At 48.5% G+C, this 21,342-nt stretch overlaps 3 protein-coding genes across 5 annotated transcripts in view; 1 reads left to right on the forward strand and 2 right to left on the reverse strand.

Annotated features, from left to right (window-relative positions):
* Window positions 1-30: 30 nt before the first annotated feature.
* LOC111731682 (P2Y purinoceptor 11-like) lies at window positions 31-2,480 on the forward strand. Its single transcript, XM_023523413.1, has 2 exons — window positions 31-168; window positions 1,378-2,480. Exons 1-2 carry the CDS (start codon window positions 117-119, stop codon window positions 2,478-2,480), a joined length of 1,155 nt encoding a protein of 384 aa, XP_023379181.1. The 5' UTR covers window positions 31-116.
* Window positions 2,481-2,748: 268 nt separating this feature from the next.
* EIF3G (eukaryotic translation initiation factor 3 subunit G) lies at window positions 2,749-6,990 on the reverse strand. Its single transcript, XM_011380248.2, has 11 exons — window positions 6,908-6,990; window positions 6,724-6,770; window positions 6,147-6,230; window positions 5,943-6,031; window positions 5,749-5,808; window positions 4,836-4,940; window positions 4,552-4,741; window positions 3,616-3,723; window positions 3,362-3,498; window positions 3,185-3,291; window positions 2,749-2,875 (listed from the first exon to the last, which is right to left on the reverse strand). Exons 1-11 carry the CDS (start codon window positions 6,925-6,927, stop codon window positions 2,860-2,862), a joined length of 963 nt encoding a protein of 320 aa, XP_011378550.1. The 5' UTR covers window positions 6,928-6,990; the 3' UTR covers window positions 2,749-2,859.
* A 10,984-nt stretch (window positions 6,991-17,974) lies between these two features.
* DNMT1 (DNA methyltransferase 1) overlaps window positions 17,975-21,342 on the reverse strand; it is a 38,912-nt gene continuing 35,544 nt past the window's right edge. For 2 of the 3 annotated variants that reach the window (XM_023523415.1, XM_023523416.1), the window contains exons 36-40: window positions 20,767-20,962; window positions 20,303-20,469; window positions 19,980-20,096; window positions 18,730-18,820; window positions 17,982-18,332 (exon numbers count right to left, since the gene is read on the reverse strand). In XM_023523415.1, the coding sequence (XP_023379183.1) occupies window positions 18,298-18,332; window positions 18,730-18,820; window positions 19,980-20,096; window positions 20,303-20,469; window positions 20,767-20,962 (606 nt within the window). In that variant the 3' untranslated portion in view covers window positions 17,982-18,297. Of the gene's footprint in view, window positions 18,333-18,729; window positions 18,821-19,979; window positions 20,097-20,302; window positions 20,470-20,766; window positions 20,963-21,342 lie in introns of all 3 variants that reach the window. The other variant, XM_011380250.2, reaches the window with a different exon arrangement.

Below are 21,342 nucleotides of genomic sequence, written 5' to 3' on the forward strand. Positions count from 1 at the left end.
GGGGCAGAAGGGAGGCTGGTGCCTGAGCTGTTCCACTCAGCCCACTAAAGGTGGAGCTGCTGGGGAGGGAGGGGCTAGTGTGCTGCTCGTTACTGGGGGAGGAAAAGAGACACAGCATGAGCAACAGACTCGGAGGCAAGACGCAGGCCATGGCTGTGATCAGCTCAGGTGAGGAGGGAGCACATTGAGGGCCCTGGTCCCTACAGCCCAGGACCGGGGATTGGAGGGGGGCAGGGGTTTGGTGTAAGAATCATATCTGGACACTGGTTTCTTCCCCAAGTTCTGAAACCAAGAACCAGGATGGGAAGACAGAGTGTGCATCTCACATGGTGGCCAGCCTGCTGGACCCACCTGGAACAGGCTATTTCTCAGAGAGCAGACTGAGGAGTGCGTGAGAGGGAGTCAACTTTACAGCTCTACTACCCTCACGCTGCAGTGTCCCAGGTGCTGGAGAGCCAGAAGCCAGCCCTCCTGCCTTCGTCAGGAGAGACACTCTTGGGAATTTTCTTTACAGTGATTGGATGGAGATACAGGCCATAGAGAAAAAAATAAGGGAAGCCCAGGGTTGCAGTGGCAATGTTAGAGGGGTCAAAATGTGCCGCTGAGGACCAAAGACCAGAGGTGAGGGAGATGGCCTTAAGGATGTCTGTTGCCTGTGACTCCGGGAAAGAACAGCTAGTGCAAAGGCCCAGGAGCAGGATGTGCCTAAGAGCAGCCAGGAAGCCAGCGTAGGAAGGACTGTAGGAGTCACGTGGAGCAAAAGACAAGCAAGTGGGTGGGGAGCGAGAGCTCGTGCAGGGCCTTAGGTGAGACGAGCACTGGCTCTTCCTCCCAAGAGGAAGGAAGCTCTGGGTGACTGAACAGAGCCCTGATTGATGGGTGCTCGGAGGTGACCTCTGGAGGCTGTGGGGAGAACACGGTGAGGACGGGAGCTGGGAGACCAGGGCCTAGGCAACTGTTTGTCCAGATGGAAGACGACAGGACCTGGACTCCCATGGCCTTAAAGGGGTGACAGATTCTGAAGTTGGGACTTGGTGAGTGATTGGACTTCGGGGATTGCAGTGCGGCCTGCAATCCCGGTCGTCACTGCCAGGTCCTGTGCATCCTGAGGGCAGCAGTCCCCTGGTTCTTGCCCCAGCTGATTCTTGAGGGTGCGGGATCCGGAGGTCCTAGTCAGCAAAATGACAAGAGTCTGGGCTTCTGGCTTTCTGGGCCTAATTCCCTCCATAAAAAGGCGCTGAGGCTGCACCCCTCCTGTGGGTGGACAGGACTCAGCGAGTCTACACAGAGGGGTCATGCAGGCCTGGTGCACAGCAGGTAGAGCTTGTGGAAACCGCATCAGGCACAGGGCTCATTTGTAACACTGTCTACCCACAGGAGCCCCGCCCTGCCCAGCCAACATCTCTGTGGCTGCCGACCACATCCTCAATAGGTTCCAGGAAGTCTTCCTGTGGCCCATACTGGTGGCTGAGTTTCTGGTGGCTGTGGCAGCCAACAGCCTGGCCCTCTACCGCTTCACCACACAGGAGCAGCGCCCATGGAACCCAGCCGTGGTCTTCTCTGCCCAGTTGGCTGTCAGTGACCTACTCTATGCCCTGACGCTGCCCCCGCTGGCTGCCTACTTGTACCCACCCAAACACTGGCGCTATGGGGAAGCCATGTGCCGCCTGGAGCACTTCCTCTTTGTCTGCAACATGCTGGGCAGTGTCATCTTTATCACCTGCATCAGCCTCAACCGTTACCTGGGTGTTGTCCACCCCTTCTTCACCCGCAGCTACCTGCAGCCCAAGCATGCCTGGGCCATCAGTGCTGCTGGCTGGGCGCTGGCAGGCCTGATGGCTGCACCCACACTCAGCTTCTCCCGCCTGACGACACCACATCAGGAAGGCAACTGTACTAAGGCCAGAACTGAGGCGTGCATCAAATGCCTGGGGACAGCAGGTGACAACCAACTCGAGGCCTACAGAACCTACAGCTTAGCACAGGCAGTACTGGGTTGTGGCCTGCCACTGCTGCTCACCCTGGTGGCCTACGGTGCCCTTGGGCGGGCTCTGCTGCGCAGCCATGGCATGACACTGGCCGAGAAAATGAACGTAGCAGTGCTAGTGGCCAGTGGTGTAGCCCTTTATGTTGGCTCCTATGTGCCCTACTATGTCACACAAATGCTCAACTTGTCCGCCCGGCAGCGCTGGAGAGCCCGCTGCCCAGCATTTGTGGACGTGGCTCAGGCTATGGAAGCCCTGGACCTGAGGTCCTATGTGGGCCACCAGGTGATGCGGGGCCTCATGCCCCTAGCCATGTGCATCCACCCTCTGCTCTACATGGCTGTAACACCCAGCCTAGGCTGCTGCCACCAACACTGCCTTGGCTGCAGGGAGGGCCAGACTCTAGAGAACACTGAGAGCTCTGGCCCAGCTCTGCCCCTCAACATCACAGCCACCAGAACCTCGAGGCCCTGGTCCCCTAAGCTGAGCCCATGACCTGCCTGCCCTATCTTGAGCCTCTTCCCTGCCAAAAGGCAATTATACCCAGCAGCAGAACAGGGGTGAGAGAACAACAGGCCCCAAACTGCCATTTCCTCCCCGAAGAAAGGCCTGTGGGGGGAGGAGTGAGAACTCAAGCCAGAGAGGCAAAAATTTCTGCCCACAGTGCTGACCCTAGGCAGGGCCTGGGAGCAAACCCACTCTGGGGGGATGGTCACCCCATCTGCCACAGGTGGATGACATCCATATATAAACAGGACACACATAGAGGGACTGGAGCCTTTTTATTGCCCTTGGAGCCCCCTGCTCTCGGAGGCCACCTTCTGTTGCCACAGGGTCCTGGACCAGGGGCCGGGCAGCAGCGGCGACAGCTGGCTTAGTTGGTAGATGGCCTAGAGAGGGAGACAGGAGTGATGAGGGCAAGTGTGGGGGCTTCAGACCCTGAAGGGAATCCCAAGACCCACCCCTCCTCCACACACAACTGGGGTAGTGGGGATGGGGCTCAGGACAGGGCACTTGGAGCCAGAGTGGTGGTAACCAGCATGGCCCGGCTGTGGAGGGCAGCAGCTCCTCCTCGAGATAAAAGGACAATAAATGACTTGTATCTCAGAAAAGGTTTGATGACTGTTCAACTGGTGTGGGGCTGCAGTCAGCCCAAGTGTCAGCTACGACACGATGATGGGGCAGGGGAGGGGTCTTACTTGGCCCACTCGACGTTAAGGATGAGGTGGTCATAGCCGAAGCCGGACACCCCAGCAATGGCACGTGCAGCGTCCTCGCGGCGGTGGAAGCTGATGAAGGCAAAGCCCTGGGGAGGGGAGAAAGGTGTTCAGGGCACAGCTAGACAGATAATGCCCCCGCCATGACCACCAACCCACCTTGGACTGGCCAGTGGTCTTGTCCTTCGCCAGGTAGATGCGAGAGATGGAGCCGAAGGGCCGGAAGAGTTCTTGCAGGTCGGTCTCGCGTGTGTCCTCTGACAGGTTGGTGACGCGGATGGTGGCGTTGTCATCGGCTGGGCAGGCAAAGAGAGGCAGCTGTGAGGAGCCGGCCCACCTGGGTCCCATCCTGGGATCACTGGGTGCTGGGAAATGCTTTCTCATCTACCAGCTAGGTGCCCTCACTGCCTCACCTCTGCGGTTGGGCTGCATGGATTCCCCGCGGCGGCTGGCCCCGTCCCGCAGACTTGGTGGCACGTACTTCCCTGTCTTGTTCTGGGTGGCCTGCACAGGCTCCAGCTCTGGAGACCAAAAGCACAGTCGAGTCAGGCCTCACTCTCGCAGAGCAGAGGGACAGAACCACCCACATTCTGGCCCAGACACCATCTTTCAAAGCCACAGGCATCTAATTGGTCCTGAAGAGGCCTGGTGGCCCCAATAACATAAAGGTCACAGCCTGCACCACAGGCAGAGTAAGAAGCCACAGGGGTTGATTCGGTCTGAGGTGCCCACAAGGCTAAGAGCTAGAACACTCAGCCTAGCCTTCCAACACAGAGTAACAAAGGCACACAGGGCAGAAACAGTCCCCAGGTCCCACACACACAGTCAGATGTAGAGCTGTCCAGACACAAACTCACCATCAGCTAATCATGCTGAAGGACAAGGACTGTGGGCAGTCACATGTGTGTCTACTCATAGGTTTGCATGCACAGAAACACACACACAGGACAGCAGCCACGTCCATGGCAGACAAACACAGCACACTCAAGTCAGGACCATTGCAAAGTCAGTCAGAATCACAGCTGGCAAGTTTCACATACAGGGGTCAACTGTCTCCCAATCACTTGTATAGTTAAACATGCAGGCATGCACACAAGCAATTCTGACAGCCCCCGACAAGGAGAAACAGGTGACATCACGAGCAGTCACAGCACCCACCCAGCTGGTCTCACACACACCAACACAGACTACGACCATAGCCTTTGCAGTGTTGACGCTGTGGTGTGGGAGATAACTGCAATGGGGACAGCCTATTCACAGACAGCAGGTGACAATCCAGGACTCTCCAGAGGTGCACAAGATACCCCCATTCCCCAAGGCCTGTCAGCTGCACCCCTAGACCCCAGCACCTCCAGGCAGCTTCTCCTTCTCGCCAGTGGACAGGCCCAGCTGCTCGGCCAGCTCCTTCTGCATGGGCCCCAGCGTGTCCTTGTAGGGGCAGCGAGTGGTCCAGTGGTCACCCTTGCAGATGCGACAGGACACGATCTTCTGGCCTTTGAGCTTGTTCATCGGGTCCTCCTCCTCCTGGCAGTTCAGATCCTGGCAGGGCAGATGAGGGCAGCTCAGAGGGAGTCTGCTGCACCCTGGCCACCACCGCCCTAGCCACCACCTCCCACCCTCATGCCTCACTTACCTCTTTGCTGGTGATGAAAGTCATTGACACATCATCACTGACTGTGGTGGTGGCCACATTGGGCCCTGGTGGGTCAAACTCTGAGTTCCCAAACTTCTTCCAGTTCTGGGCTCAAGGCAGGATTGGGGACAGGTCAGGGCAAGGGCAAGTAGGAGCCCCTGACACCCCAAACCTTCAACACAGCCCCCTTTGAGGTGTCTGGCCTTAAACCCCATTCTCCACCCTCTCCAAATGCCCCCCATAGCAGTGATAATGACAGTTCCAGTTTCCTAAGTGCCTGCCAAGCTTCATGCCAGCTTCAGGAGGCAGAGTTAGCTTCTGCCTCTACCATGTTCCAGACAGAACAGAGGCTTAGGGTCAAATAGCTGCAGAGCATACAATTCCTAGGGGGTACAAGTGGTGGACCAGCTTCCACCAGGGTGCATCGCTCAGGGATGTGCAGGGCTCACCAGACTTCGAGGGACCTTGGGCTAAGCAACCTGAGCCTCAGCTTCCCCCTATAAAATGGGGACCACAAATACTCCCCACCTCCCTGGGTTGCTATAAGGATCAAAATGAGAAAACACTTCCTACAAAGCATTTGGCACAGGATGTGGCACAAGGTGAACAGATAACTGTGCCAAATGTATTTAATGCTACCTCTTCCTCTGCTACGACTTCCTCAGGGGAGTGACTGGTTCTGTTCCTCCTGGTAGACAAGCCAAAAGGAGTAGGAATCAACCCCACCCCATCTTGCACTTGGAATTCTGGAGGTCCCAACAGAGTGCAAACACCCTTAACCTCAGTTTTCCTCCCACAAAATAAGTAAAACTGTCAAACCCCACTTCTAAGATAAAAGTACTGGGAAAAAGAAGTCTTAATTCTTCTAAGTCAGCCTGGGGTAGCCCCCAAGGCAAGAGGAGCAGGGTCTCACCTTCCTCCTTGCAACAGCCTTTGAGGCCTTCCGGGTCTCAATTCTGAAGGTGCGGACAATCTGTGCATGGGAGAGAAGTTTGGGTTTCCTGTGCCTCAAGGTTCCTGGGCCCAGGGGATCCTCCTCACCAACCAACACAACACACACCATCCCCCTCCTAGTCCAAGTACCCCTACCTCCTCCCCTAGCCTCACCTTGAACTTTTTGCCATCCTCATCCATCTTGTACTCCGTCACTGTCTTGATGTTTCCATTGATGACCTCCTTAGGAGGCGGAAGTGGAGCTGGTAGTGGGGAAAAGGTGAGAGGAACTGAGCCATGTACCTGGTAATGGGGACCAGGTGGGAATGAAGCTAGGGAAAAACGCAGCCCAGGGATAGAATGGAAGTCATCACTCACCTCCTGGCACTAGCTCAGGCTCTGGGCTGGTGTCACCTGTGGCCAGAGGGATCCCCTTGAGGAGCTCGCTGGTGACACATTTGTCTGTAAGAGAGTGTTGGGAGGTGAGGTGGAGGGGCGGGAGCTCCCAAGCTGAAATGAAGGGACCTTTGGGATGATGCCCACACTAGGAGCTGAGGAAGGAAGGACCAAGAGCAGAAGACTGACCAGGAAGTACCCTGGGACAGCCATGCGAGGACATGGAGCTGGCTGAGAAACCTCTAGCAAAGGCAAGGATAGGGAACCCCTGGTATGAAGGCAGGAGCGGGCCATCAAAACATTCCGGCGCTGGTACAAAGACAAAAAGCAGGTCGTTACAACTTCCGCCCTGAAGGATAGCAGCTGTGAGGACTTGGGCGGTGGCATGGGAGAGAGTGGGACTAGCCAGTGAACATCTAGAATTGGCGACAGGCTGGCCCTGATGAGGATGGCGTGGGGCAGAGGCTGGCCGAGACGGGAGATGTGGGATCGGCCGGCGGTGCTGAGGTGGGGGCTTGGGGGCTGGCCGCGGTGACCCAGGGCGACCAGGCGTACTCACCATCCTCTCCCTCCTCCTCCACCTGGTCCGCCCAGCTGGGCTTCGAACTGCGAGGACAAGTTTGTGGGAGGAAAGGGTTGTCAGTGAGGCGAGGCTCCCACGGCCTCGGCGCACTCAGGTCCCATAATACCCCGTATGACCCACAAGCCGCCTCCCAGGCCCCACTCTGCGACCCAGGACTCACTCAAAGTCTCCCGTAGGCATCGTAAAACCTCCACGCAGCCCTAGCCTGGGCCAGAGACAGGAAGTGACGGGAGAACGAGACTTCCGGTGTCGTGTCCTACATCAGCTTGGCTGCGGCGCCCACAGCGCCCCCTGCGGACGGAGGTTGACTGGCCGGTTGCGTTAAGCGGCTGCGCGCTGGTACCCAAGTAGGTAAGAACAGATGCCCATCTCAGGGCCTTAAAAAAAGGCCTATCCTATTTACCTTAAAAAAAACTTTTTTAGATTGTCAATTATATATCAATAAAAAATGGTAAAATAAAAAAATAATAATAACAATAAAGCTCACTCATTAAGCGCTTCCTGTATGCCACGCGCTGTGAGGAGAAAATTATTTCCATTTTGCAACAAGAAACCAAGGCCAGCTGGTCTTCCTTGTCTGGAAAGAGCTTTTCTGATTCAGATGATTAAGATGTCAAGTGACGCCCTTAACCACTCTCCCTTCTTTCCTTTCCTTCTGATATAATCTTTTCAATTTACTTGTTTATTGCCCAGCTCTCCCTTTAAAGCACGAATTCTCAAAGAGCATGGCTCCCAAGGGGACCAAAACTAATTCTTCGGAGGGAAAAACCTTAAACATTACAATGGCTTGTGGCCTCTCAGACAAAATCTTATTACTATTTAATTTCTACCATTAGGAAGAATGTAATGAGATTGAAATTGATTGATTTAAATTAAACTTAAAGATAATTCTTTTTCCTCTAGAGGGGTGATAATGGTAAGAAGTTTGAGAAACACTATTGTAGAATGTCAGCTGCAGAAGGCTGATGTTTGCCTGCTTTGTTCACCTTTGGGTCCCCAGGACCCACAGGGTTACCTGCATGTAGTAAGTGCCAATTAATGAGCATTTGGGGCAAGGTGGGGACCAGATCATAAAGGACTTTTTAAACCAAACTAAAGAGCATAGGCTCTTTATCTTGTAGGCTGTGGGTGTGAATGAGGTCACTGATGTATTTTGAGTGGTGACCATGTAACCAGATTTTCTTATGAGAAAGATTATTCTGGAAGCCGGTAGAGGGTAGAGTGGAAAGGAATAAATTAGCAGGAGACCAGGAAAGAGGCTGGGAAAGTAAGTGAAAGAAAGAGGGTGGTCTGGAAATAAGAATGAAAAATATAGTTTGTACAGATGGCCAATAAACATTTGTGCACTTATGCAAATATGCTTGAAGAAATGTAAAATCCAAACAATGTAGCAGATGGGCAAAACTTTAAAAATGTGATATTAACTAATACTAGCAATGATGTAAAGAAACAGATGCTCATACACGTTGTTAGTACATGAAATTACACAAACTTTTTGGATAAAAATTTGACATCTACTAAAACGTAAAATACACAGATGTATTTTCCTTTGAGCCAGCTAATAATTCAACCTGTGAGAAAAACTGGTAAATGTTTGCAAAGATATGGGGATAAGATATCCATGCCGAATTGTTCATGATAGCAAAAACCAGAAACGCCTGTCAGTTTGTAGGGGCTGGTTGACTAGATTAAGATATATTCTGCCATAATCTACAAAATGCTATGCAGTCTTTAAGAAAGTAGATCCATTTGTGCTCATGTTAAAAAAACAATCTCCAAGATAAGAGTCAGCAGCAAGATGTAAAATGGCATGTTATAGGAACTAATGTGTATAAATCTTTAATAGCACATGGGTATGTAAATACATGCTAACTATTTGCAGAAAAGAAATATCAAACTGTCCCTGAGGGATACTTTGAGAAGAAAGGATCAAGGAAGAAAAGCTTGGACCTTTCTGCAATATTAAATTTTTTTTTTACCATATGTGTCTATTATTTTGATTGAAAAATAAATATACACATAAATATAAAAATCACTTTATATACTAACATATAGTATGTATTTATGTAATATACAAATGTGTCATATAAATGTACTTTACTATGTTTTGTATATCCACTAACTTGTGTTCTCTCTCCCCATCCAAGTGCATTAAGTTGTTAGTATCCAGCACAGTGTGGCTTAAAGGACGGGAAAATTGAAAACTGCAATCATCATAAACAAGGAAATGTTGCCTCATCTGTACAAATACCACCCTGAGAAGAACTGCACTACCCAGTAAACATTAGCCACTAAACACGGATGCTTCTGGGGGCGTTGATTTGGCCTCCTTTTTGGTATTTTTCTGTGTAGAATACTTTATTTAAAAACATCAAGCATGTATCATTTTTATAAAAAGTCAGGTATTTCCCAAGGAAAAGTAAAAAGTAAAAAGTACAGGGCAGTAAGGAGAAACCTGAATCCAAGGCTGGATGGGAAAAAGTCCCCGAGCTCCTCAGGTTCTTGTCGGTGATGCCAATGTGCTTCCCACATTCAGCATCTCCACACGACAGTAGCCAGGATGAGAGTAAAACCAGCCCTGCAATGCGCGCAGGGAGGGGAGCTGGGATGTGCACAGTACCATCCTCTGGATATTTTGCAGCAGCGTCAGGCAGACTCACTATAAGTCACAACATGGATTCCACGACTCAATATTCTCTAAGAAATGGAAACACATGTCCACAAAAAGCCATGTGTTAGAATACGTACATAAATGTTCATAGCGGCTTTTGTAAGGGCCAAAACTCAGTGATAACCTGAATTAGTTTGCTAGGGCTGCCATAACAAAGTATGACAGACTGAGTGGCTTAAACAACAGAAACTTATTTTCTCACAGTTCTGGAGGCTGGAAGTTCAAGAACAAGGTGTCAGCAGGGCTGGTTCCTTCTAAGGCTTCTTTCTTTGGCTTGTCGATGGCCATCTTCTCCCCGTGTCCTCACATGGTCCTTATAAGGACACCAGTCATATTGGATTAATGATCTCATTTTAACTCTATCACTTCTTTAAAGACCCTTTCTCCAAATACAATCACATTCTGAGGTTTTGGGGGTTAGGGCTTCAACATATGAATTTGGGGGGGACATAGTCATCCCATAACACAACTAAAAAATCCATCAACAGATGAATGAACAAACAAAAATAAACTGTGGTCCATCTCCATGATGGAGTACTATACAGCACTAAAAAGGTACAAATGACTAATATCACTTGATGACATGGATGCATGTCACAGGCACAAAAGGCTAGATACTGTATGATTCCATTTGTGTGAGATCCTCAAACAAACGAAACTAATCTATAGTAACAGAAATCAGAACTATGATGATCTCCTAGTGGGGAGGACCCCAGTTCGGGCCAGGGAGGACATCAGGCATCCTTCCAGGGTGAAGGGAATTTGCTACATCTTGATCTGGGCGGTTGGTGGCACCAGCAAATATGAGTGTAAAAATGAATCCGATTGCATATCCAAGATCTGTGCATTTTAACCATAAAAGCTGGAGGGGAACAAAGCAAGGTTCGGAGTCACCCCACCCCGATTCTGTTTTATTTATAGCATTCCTCACTCTTTAAAATCATCTCATTTATTGTGAGGTTTGCCTGCCTGCCTTCTTCTGGAGGCAGGGTAGGAGGTATTGGTTTGTCTTATTGCTACGTGCCCAGTCCCTGTGCTGGATCAGTGGCTGACGCTGTTAGTCATCGCAAAGTGTAGACAAAGCCCACAGGCAGCTTACATGTGCATGATAATGGTCACAGTGGTGATGGCAGGCTGTTCTAACAGGCTTCCTTATGACAGAAAGGCGAAACAAGTGCTGACCATTCGTTTTGGTTGTTGTGAAATTTGTTGTACTTTTTCTAAAGCTGGCCTTTCTCTAAACATTCCAAACAGGCTTGAGGGAGAAAAGCAGGTTGGAGATAGATATGTGCAATAGAATAGCATTTATCTAATATTTTTAAAGACAGAGTATCCTAAGTTTATGGACATGCAGATGTGGTAATTGCAGAAAACGATGGACAGGAAGGAGGCAGCCAAGCTCTCACAGTGACCGAGAAGCAGCGGGAAGGGCTCTGGGGAGGCATGCGAAGGGGATGCCTTGAAAGTTATTTCATTAAAAACTATCTATTGCTATGGAAAACAGTACGACAGTTCCTCAAAAAATTAAACACAGAAATTCCATATGATCCAGCAATCTCGCTTCTGAGTCTATACCCAAGGAATTGAAAGCAGGGACATAAACAGGTAATTGTACCCACATTTGTAGCAGCAGGATTCACAGTAGCCAAAAGGTGAAGCAACCCGTGTTTATTGATGTATGTGTGGATAAACGAAATGTGGTCCATCTATATAATGGATTTTTCCAGCAGTCCCCAACCCTTTTTGCTCCAGGGGCTGGTGCTCCTATGAGAATCTAATGCCTGATGATCTGAGGTGGAGCCGAGCGAGGCGGTGATGCTAGTGCTGGGGAGCGGCTGCAATTATAGATGAAGCTTTACTAGCTCGCCCACCGCTCACCTAATGCTGTGCGGCCCGGTTCCTAACAGGCTACAGATTGGTACCAATCCATGGCCTGGGAGTTAGGGACCCTTGGATTATTCAGTCGTAAAAAGGGAGGAAATTCTGCCACATGCTACAGCATGCCTGAACCTTGAGGACATTATGCTCATGAAATAAGCCAGTCACAAAAGTATAAATATTGTATGACTCCAATTATATGAGGTCCCTAGAGGAGTCAGATTCATAAAGACAGAAAGTAGATGGTGGGGGCCCAAAGTGAGCAAAAGGGAATGGGGAGTTAGTGTTTAATGGGGACAGGGTGTCAGTTTTGCAAAATGGAAAGACTTCTGGAGATGGATGGTGGAGATAGTTGAGAAACAATGTGAACATACTTTATGCCACTGAAACGTATACTTACAAATGGTTAAAATGGTACATTTTATGTTATATGTATTTTACTATGATTTTCATATTTTACAATTGTCAAAAATAAAAAAATTAAGAACACATAAACATACATCAAAATCACAATGATACTAATTCACATCCATTTGGATGGTTATTATTTAAAAAAAAACACACATGTTGATGAATATGTGGAGAAATTGGAACCCTCATACACTGCTGGTACGAATGTAAAATGGTGCAGCCATTGTGGAAAACAGTTTGGCAGTTCTTCAAAAAGTTAAATATAGAATTACCATATGATCCAGGCATATCCGCTCCTAAGTATATACTCGAGATAATTGGAATAGAGTTTACCAGGGCTGTGGGGCAGGGAGAATGAGGAGTTATTGTTTAATGGCTAGAGTTTCTGTTTGGGAAGATAAAAATGTTCTGGAAATACTAGTAATGGTTGTACAATAACATGAACACACTGAATGCCACTTAAATGTACATTTAAAAATGGTTTATATGGTTAAAAAAAAAATCCCAGCCATGATTCTTGACTGAATAAAATTAGGGGTTGCAGAATGAGTATCTAAATCTATTCTTTTGCCTACATTTACGAACTGCCATTCTATTGCAGATAGATTGTTCTCATCAGCAGGTACCATCTGGTTATTAAATACAGTTCCTGCTGGAAAGAGAATAAAGTCTTGCTTCTCCCCGCCCAATGATATCAAAGTGTGGCATTTAATAGTCACCTCCAGTCTTCAGCATCAGTGGATTTCGTTAATTAAATGTATGTCAATCTACTATAATCACTATTCTTGTCAAATACTCCAGTTCCACCAGGTTTTTCTTCTCAGCAAAAGGCTGAACTTGAACCCCGATGGAAGGAAGAACTTTCCTGCCAGCCAGCCAGGGAGCAGAAGCTGTGTCCTCTCTCTTTGCGCCACCTCAGCACAGCAGCGGCCCCCGTCTGTCCACAAGCCTGGTCCAGGCCAGTGCTCTCGGGGCACATAGAGGCAGTGTACCTCATAGGCAGTCAGTCATTTGGGCCACCCCTGGAACTTCACCCTGAGGGAGAGCCCACGGCCCAACTGAGACCCAACAGCTGAGCCACAGTAGGAAACAGACACGGTTTCTACCCCTTACACTAAACTGAATCCTCGAATTGCTGTTGGTAGCGTATTATGTCTGAAATGAAGACCTCAACTATGAAAGTCCCACAAAAATAAGGGAATTCAGTAAGTTGGCAAGGTTAAAAAAAAACATAATTAACATACAAAGTCAATAATCCATACAAGTCAATAATCTTTCTGTGGGTAAAGGACCACTGTTTGGAAAATAACAGGCCATTTATATTTATAATGAAAGGATTAAATACCTGTGAATCGAGTTAAGAAATTTACAGTGTCTATAGAAAAACTTGACAATGCTTTGAGGGACGTAAATGAACAGAAGGAACAGCCCTGCTCTTAGAAAGGAAAGCTGCTCATAAAGATGTCAGTTCTCCCCTGAAGCCTAGAAAGTGAATGCAATCCCTATAAAAATACCTACTAGATTTTTAGAGGATGTACCAATTCCAATGTTTCAACCCGGCCATTCAACTACTACAAGTGTCTCGGAGATGTGGATTCACACGCGTGTACAAACGTGTGCACAATTTGACCAGCTGCCCATTGACAGTAGCTGTTTCCAAACAGAATGATAAACGGTTTAAAACAAAGGCATTCCTTCTACTTAATAAAAAAGGACAGACTACTAATACACATCGGCCATGTGGATGAATCTCAAAAACATGCTGAGAGAAAGGAGCCAGACACAAGAGCCCATAAGAAACCCAACGGGCTGCCTGCAGCTGGCGAAAGCGGGTGACTGGCTGGGGCGAAGAAAATATTCTATGGCTTGATAAGGATCTGGGTTATGGAGTTGGATTCATTGATCAAAATTCAAGCTGTACATTCAGGACTTGTGCATTTTAGATTAGAGCTCAATAAAAAAAAAAAAAAATAGGGGAACCAGTGAGGCAGTCCAACCTTCAAGGTGCAAAGCAGTTTTAATCAATGCCACCATTTGTAGCAGAGAAGAGACACATGCGTTTGTACCCAGGCAAAGAATGACTTTGGAAGATGAGGATTCAAGGTGGAAAAAACAGCATACTCTTCACTATACTTTTAATGAGGTTTTAGCTTTAAAAAGAGCAGAGGGTATAGCTAAAAAGTAAAATCTCTGATGGGAGAACTTTACCAGATACCATTTCGAGGTATTGTGTTTATCATGTGCATTTGTTACCGGTTCAAAAACTAAGCCGAGATATCGGTTTTCGTCCTTACAAAAGTGATTCACATGTTAAAATGAGATGTCATAGAAATATAAAAGAGAACACAAGCTTATGATCTGGGAGCAGGGAAAGCCTTTCTAAACAGGCTCTGAAAAAAAAAGGGATAAATATAAATCTAACCCCTAAAATGTCAATATGGCAAAGATACAATGACTCAAGATGAAAGCAACACAGCAGAGGTAAAAATCTAATAACTGAACAGCTCCCAGCAAGGACTGTCATGTGTCACCTCAAAGAGAAGGAATGAATTCTACTGGCTACCAGACACATGAAAGTACTGAATTGTTCCTAAAAAATGCTCGCAAGACTTTCACTATTCCATTGACAAGGACTAAAGAGGCAAAAAGCCAAGGCAAGCTAAAAAAGTCCACATGTTAGAGGGGGCAGCGCTAAAGCCTCTCCAGGGAGGTGGGCCAGCCACATGTTCTGGAATGGAAATAGGAAAACTTTTATACCCAATGATCCCAGAACCTCTCGATATTTCCCTAAAGGAGATAGAACATATAGGACAGGATGTTCAGTGCAGAGCTGCTTATAACAGCAAGAAGAGGCAAACACCTGACTACTTATGAAAAAACTTAAATTTTGCATTTGAATTATATTTAGTCCTTTAGTCTTATGACTAAAACATCTGGGACTCATTGAATAGAAAGTTACAGGTGAAGTGCCACTGAGTGCACTTTTTGTGAAAGTAAGGATACAGGTGGTGGAGCAGGTGTTACTTAACATCCTAATAGTGGCCCGCTGGGTTGTGGGTGCTGGTGACTGACACTTCTTTGCTTCTGCTTTGTTGGCATTTTACAGCAAGTCCTTTCCCAAAAATAAACCAAACAAAAGTTTTGTTCATCTTAGAATCCAGTAGGATTGAATTAGACTTAAGATGCAGAAAGCCCACCTAACATTCTTAAGCAAGTAAGGGGTGTGTCTGGGGTGCAGGACCAAGTCCTCTCTCCTTGCTCTGCTATCCACTGTAAGGGGCTTCTGTCCTCGGTCACAAGATGGCTGCTGTACCACCAGGCATCACAGAACACTCCAAAGAAGGGGTATGAGACCATGGGGAAGGCCAACTAAGACTACTTCTTTAGAAAACTTTCCTGGAAGCCACACTAGCAAGTTCTACTTGTATCTCATTGGCCAGAGCTGTGTCACACAGTTTAATCCTCACCCCGAAACATGCACGGGACACATGGAATGATCTAACTCCAGACAAATGCCCCTGTGGGGTCCCCTTTAGCACTGAGGAGCCCATTCTCATCCAGCCTCACCCAGAAGCCCCTTTTCAGTCATGAGTCACCACCCAAGGTGATTTATAGGAGAGATTTATTTGAAGAAATATTACAACATATAAAAACTACATAAAGTCTTAATTTCCACTCATACAGTGGTAGATTTGATATAATGCATAATAAAAAACTTTTAAAATCCAGAATGCACAAAGTACTGCACAATTTGATCACTAAGTCATTAGTTGATAAGCAAACCTCACAAAACAGCTTCATGTCAGCCAAGGCCACAAACACCGTGTACAACACATCTGAACTGACAGATTTTGACATGTTAAAAATACAACATCAGTGCACGTTGGGGATCCCTGGTGCCAGAAACAAGGGCGACGAGAGGGCGAAACTAGTCCTTGGTAGCTTTATCCTCCTTGATTTTAACTGAAGAGAAAGAAAAGGGAAAGTCATTGCAGGACACATACACAGCATCACACAGCAGGCAGCAAAACAAACATGCCAAGTCCAGAACTAACTACCTTAACGCCCCCACGTCGGTGTTAATGGCCGACCGTAAGAGAACCTGTGGCAGCTCTGAATGGACACTCGGGGAACAGGAGTGCTGCCCAAAGGTGGCCCCTAGAAGTTTCCAGACTGCCTGGATTAGAGGCTGAGCAAGCCCAGCTGAGCCAGGCTCAGCCGGCAGGACAGAGAAGTGAGTGCTGGGTGCCCATTCTAAGCACTTGACGTGCAACGCCTCTCATGGCAGCCCACAGAGAAGTGAAGCCAGTAGCTGTTTCCAAACAGAATGATAAACGGTTTAAAACAAAGGCATTCCTTCTACTTAATAAAAAAGGACAGACTACTAATACACATCGGCCATGTGGATGAATCTCAAAAACATGCTGAGAGAAAGGAGCCAGACACAAGAGCCCATAAGAAACCCAACGGGCTGCCTGCAGCTGGCGAAAGCGGGTGACTGGCTGGGGCGAAGAAAATATTCTATGGCTTGATAAGGATCTGGGTTATAGAGTTGGATTCATTGATCAAAATTCAAGCTGTACATTCAGGACTTGTGCATTTTAGATTAGAGCTCAATAAAAAAAAAAAAAAATAGGGGAACCAGTGAGGCAGTCCAACCTTCAAGGTGCAAAGCAGTTTTAATCAATGCCACCATTTGTAGCAGAGAAGAGACACATGCGTTTGTACCCAGGCAAAGAATGACTTTGGAAGATGAGGATTCAAGGTGGAAAAAACAGCATACTCTTCACTATACTTTTAATGAGGTTTTAGCTTTAAAAAGAGCAGAGGGTATAGCTAAAAAGTAAAATCTCTGATGGGAGAACTTTACCAGATACCATTTCGAGGTATTGTGTTTATCAAGTGCATTTGTTACCGGTTCAAAAACTAAGCCGAGATATCGGTTTTCGTCCTTACAAAAGTGATTCACATGTTAAAATGAGATGTCATAGAAATATAAAAGAGAACACAAGCTTATGATCTGGGAGCAGGGAAAGCCTTTCTAAACAGGCTCTGAAAAAAAAAGGGATAAATATAAATCTAACCCCTAAAATGTCAATATGGCAAAGATACAATGACTCAAGATGAAAGCAACACAGCAGAGGTAAAAATCTAATAACTGAACAGCTCCCAGCAAGGACTGTCATGTGTCACCTCAAAGAGAAAGAATGAATTCTACTGGCTACCAGACACATGAAAGTACTGAATTGTTCCTAAAAAATGCTCGCAAGACTTTCACTATTCCATTGACAAGGACTAAAGAGGCAAAAAGCCAAGGCAAGCTAAAAAAGTCCACATGTTAGAGGGGGCAGCGCTAAAGCCTCTCCAGGGAGGTGGGCCAGCCACATGTTCTGGAATGGAAATAGGAAAACTTTTATACCCAATGATCCCAGAACCTCTCGATATTTCCCTAAAGGAGATAGAACATATAGGACAGGATGTTCAGTGCAGAGCTGCTTATAACAGCAAGAAGAGGCAAACACCTGACTACTTATGAAAAAACTTAAATTTTGCATTTGAATTATATTTAGTCCTTTAGTCTTATGACTAAAACATCTGGGACTCATTGAATAGAAAGTTACAGGTGAAGTGCCACTGAGTGCACTTTTTGTGAAAGTAAGGATACAGGTGGTGGAGCAGGTGTTACTTAACATCCTAATAGTGGCCCGCTGGGTTGTGGGTGCTGGTGACTGACACTTCTTTGCTTCTGCTTTGTTGGCATTTTACAGCAAGTCCTTTCCCAAAAATAAACCAAACAAAAGTTTTGTTCATCTTAGAATCCAGTAGGATTGAATTAGACTTAAGATGCAGAAAGCCCACCTAACATTCTTAAGCAAGTAAGGGGTGTGTCTGGGGTGCAGGACCAAGTCCTCTCTCCTTGCTCTGCTATCCACTGTAAGGGGCTTCTGTCCTCGGTCACAAGATGGCTGCTGTACCACCAGGCATCACAGAACACTCCAAAGAAGGGGTATGAGACCATGGGGAAGGCCAACTAAGACTACTTCTTTAGAAAACTTTCCTGGAAGCCACACTAGCAAGTTCTACTTGTATCTCATTGGCCAGAGCTGTGTCACACAGTTTAATCCTCACCCCGAAACATGCACGGGACACATGGAATGATCTAACTCCAGACAAATGCCCCTGTGGGGTCCCCTTTAGCACTGAGGAGCCCATTCTCATCCAGCCTCACCCAGAAGCCCCTTTTCAGTCATGAGTCACCACCCAAGGTGATTTATAGGAGAGATTTATTTGAAGAAATATTACAACATATAAAAACTACATAAAGTCTTAATTTCCACTCATACAGTGGTAGATTTGATATAATGCATAATAAAAAACTTTTAAAATCCAGAATGCACAAAGTACTGCACAATTTGATCACTAAGTCATTAGTTGATAAGCAAACCTCACAAAACAGCTTCATGTCAGCCAAGGCCACAAACACCGTGTACAACACATCTGAACTGACAGATTTTGACATGTTAAAAATACAACATCAGTGCACGTTGGGGATCCCTGGTGCCAGAAACAAGGGCGACGAGAGGGCGAAACTAGTCCTTGGTAGCTTTATCCTCCTTGATTTTAACTGAAGAGAAAGAAAAGGGAAAGTCATTGCAGGGCACATACACAGCATCACACAGCAGGCAGCAAAACAAACATGCCAAGTCCAGAACTAACTACCTTAACGCCCCCACGTCGGTGTTAATGGCCGACCGTAAGAGAACCTGTGGCAGCTCTGAATGGACACTCGGGGAACAGGAGTGCTGCCCAAAGGTGGCCCCTAGAAGTTTCCAGACTGCCTGGATTAGAGGCTGAGCAAGCCCAGCTGAGCCAGGCTCAGCCGGCAGGACAGAGAAGTGAGTGCTGGGTGCCCATTCTAAGCACTTGACGTGCAACGCCTCCCATGGCAGCCCACAGAGAAGTGAAGCCACCCGGGAGCGTGTGTGGCCCCCGAGCCCCCAGCCCGGCCACCTCCGCCATACCTGAGGCACTCTCTCGGGCTTTGGCCAGCATACAGCGCTTGATCTCCAAGCCAATGGCTTTGGCCAGTGGGGGTGGCACAGCATTGCCCACCTGCAGAAGGGGAGGAGGGGAAAGCCTGGTTTGGCACGGCTAGGGTTAGCACCGGCCTCCACTCAGCACAACGATCAGGACACTGGGCCCCTGGTCTCATGCTCACACGGGTCCCTGAAGCCCCTCCATCAGGATAGCCCTCAGACCTGCCAATCAGCCCATCGTCCGATCCACTTGTGGAGAACCACCCACAGAGAAGGGGGCCTTTAAAGGTTTTTGAAAAAGTCTAATATCCAGATACGGAAGACACCATGCTTCACTTCCAGCTAGTGGCTGCTTCCAGAGAACAGGGCCAGAGGCGAGGGGTAAAACGAAGTTTCTGCTATGACCCCCAGGCACTGGTGGCTTTTTAAGCCATATGCATGCATTACTTAGATGAAATAATCATTTAAGAAGCTAATCTGAAATGAGTTAAACAAAGAAAGACAAACACCATATGATTTCACTTATATGTGGAATCTATAAAGAACAAATGAACAAAATGAAAACGGACTCAGAGAGAACAAACTAGTGGTTGATAGATGGGAGGGGGTTTGGGGGGCTGGGTGAAAAAGGTGAAGGGATTAACTACAATTTGGTAGTTACAAAATAGTCACAGCGATGTGAGATCCAGCACAGGGAATATAGTCCATGATACTGTAAATAACTATGTACAGCACTAGGTGGGTGCTAATCGAAGGGATCTCTCTGTGAGTTATATGAATGTCTAAGCACTATGCTGTACACTGGAAACTAACAAAACTCTGAACGTCAACTCTAACTTTAAAAAAAGTACACTAACAGAAAAAGAGCCACTCCAATACCCCGAGAAGTAGTGAGGAATGCTGGCTCACTTCACCTCTACTACCGCATTTAGTCTGCTCCCTCCCTGAAGTTCTGTGCTAGAAGTTTCCTTTGGGAGAAATATGCCTCACAGCTGAAATTGGCAACCAACGTGCTTAGTGATGGGCTGACTCGTGAGTACTCTAGGCCCAGGGACAGAGACCCCCGTCCTGGCCATCCCTCTGATGGGAGAGCTGAAGCCAGTCAGACACCCTTAGAAGTGACCGTGGGAGCCACGCTCGCCGTTGAACTCTCTGCCCTAGCCAGGCACAGGGGGGCCTCCCTCCAGTCGGCCCCAGCTCAAGGCCAGAGAAGTGGTTGGCTCCATTCCACCGACCTGCCGGTGCTTGTCCAGGATGTTGCCGAATAGCCTGTAGGTGTCTGGGAAGCCCTGGGAGCGGGCGCACTCACGAACGCTCACGACGCGGTGCTGCTCGGGGTGGAGCACGCGACCCTGGGGGCGAGAGGCATGGTGGGGCTGGGACGGACTCGCCACCCGAGGGAAACCGCAAGGAGCTCAGCCTCAGGCCTCAGCGAGGGAGCCCGTCTCTGCCAGCCTGAGACCAGAGGTGAGGGGAGCAGCTTCTGACGCACTAGCCGCAGCCTACGAAGTCCGCGCCTTTGTCCTCTCCCAGGCCTGATCCTGGTCCCCTGACCTACCTGCTTGCCCATGGGCTCAGGGTTGGTGACAGTCGTGCTGAAGAAGCCGTCCCACTCGAGTCGCCCGTAGAGGCCAGCCCAATGGTTGTGCCTGTTCCCCGTGTGGGGCAAGCACCAGGGGATGAGGGTGTTGAACTGCCTGGCCGTGGAATCACAGGCTTTACTTGCTGGAAGAGAGGGTGAGGCTGTGGTTACAGAACAGGAGGGCGGCCGGGAGGGAACCCAGAGCGTGCGGAGCCATCCAGGGACAGAGCGGATGACAGCCAGTCCCCTTTCCCCGGGCACGGCATGTGTGCCCTGCCCAGGGCCTCTGGGTGAGTGGCAGCAGCCAGTATGTCCCGGTGGGAAGCCCCAGCAAATAGTGCTCCTTCCCCACTGGACTGCTGTGGGTAATCGAAGCCTGTTGGGGCTGGGCTTCCCGATGACCAGGGAAGCCGTGCCAAGGGCACAAACAGGGGCCCTACCTTCCACACAGGAGCAGACCCCACGGAGGGCCCCTGTGCTACTGCAGCCGTTCTTCTTGTCGTGGTAGGTGTACCGCAGCTTCCGGGCCATGGTGCCATCGGAGAGTCGCACCTCGATGTTGGGCAGGTCACGCCAGTCTGAGCCCGGTGCCAGGGGGATGTGTCGCATGCGGGCGGCCACCAGCGCGCTCATGTCCTAGAAGAGTGCAACAAGGCCAGCTGTCACCCAGCTCAGAGCACCTGAGCAACCGCAGTGGGCTGGGCAACACCGTTCTAGGCACTAGGAACACCACGGTGACCAGGAACTCCCAAGAGGCTTATATCATTGGGACAGTTACCCAAATGGACAACTTGGGGTCATACAAGTGCAATGAAGACACATCAGGGACGTGGAATAATGTGGAGGGAACAGGTGAAGGGATGGCTTAGGGCAAGCATGCAGTATGAAAAGGAGCTGGGGCTGGGGGCACCAAGAGCCAAGTTTGGCATACTAAGGACAACACAGAAAGCAGGAGTGGTGACAGAGGTCAGTCAGAAACAGGCAGTGACCAGACACACCATTCCAGGCCTATTCCA

This window comes from Pteropus vampyrus, unplaced genomic scaffold (assembly GCF_000151845.1).
Source record: "Pteropus vampyrus isolate Shadow unplaced genomic scaffold, Pvam_2.0 Scaffold391, whole genome shotgun sequence".
Classification (NCBI taxonomy): Eukaryota; Metazoa; Chordata; class Mammalia; order Chiroptera; family Pteropodidae; genus Pteropus; species Pteropus vampyrus.

Bases quoted from the DNA above. Each gene is read 5' to 3' on its own strand.
- LOC111731682 (XM_023523413.1), top strand. From the start codon at position 117: ATGAGCAACAGACTCGGAGGCAAGACGCAGGCCATGGCTGTGATCAGC. The intron at 169-1,377 runs GTGAGGAGGGAG...GTCTACCCACAG, and splicing joins CATGGCTGTGATCAGCTCAG to GAGCCCCGCCCTGCCCAGCC.
- EIF3G (XM_011380248.2), bottom strand. From the start codon at position 6,927: ATGCCTACGGGAGACTTTGA. The intron at 4,941-5,748 runs GTGAGACCCTGC...CCTTGAGCCCAG, and splicing joins AGGCTGTTGCAAGGAGGAAG to AACTGGAAGAAGTTTGGGAA. The intron at 3,292-3,361 runs GTGGGTTGGTGG...TCCCCTCCCCAG, and splicing joins AGACCACTGGCCAGTCCAAG to GGCTTTGCCTTCATCAGCTT.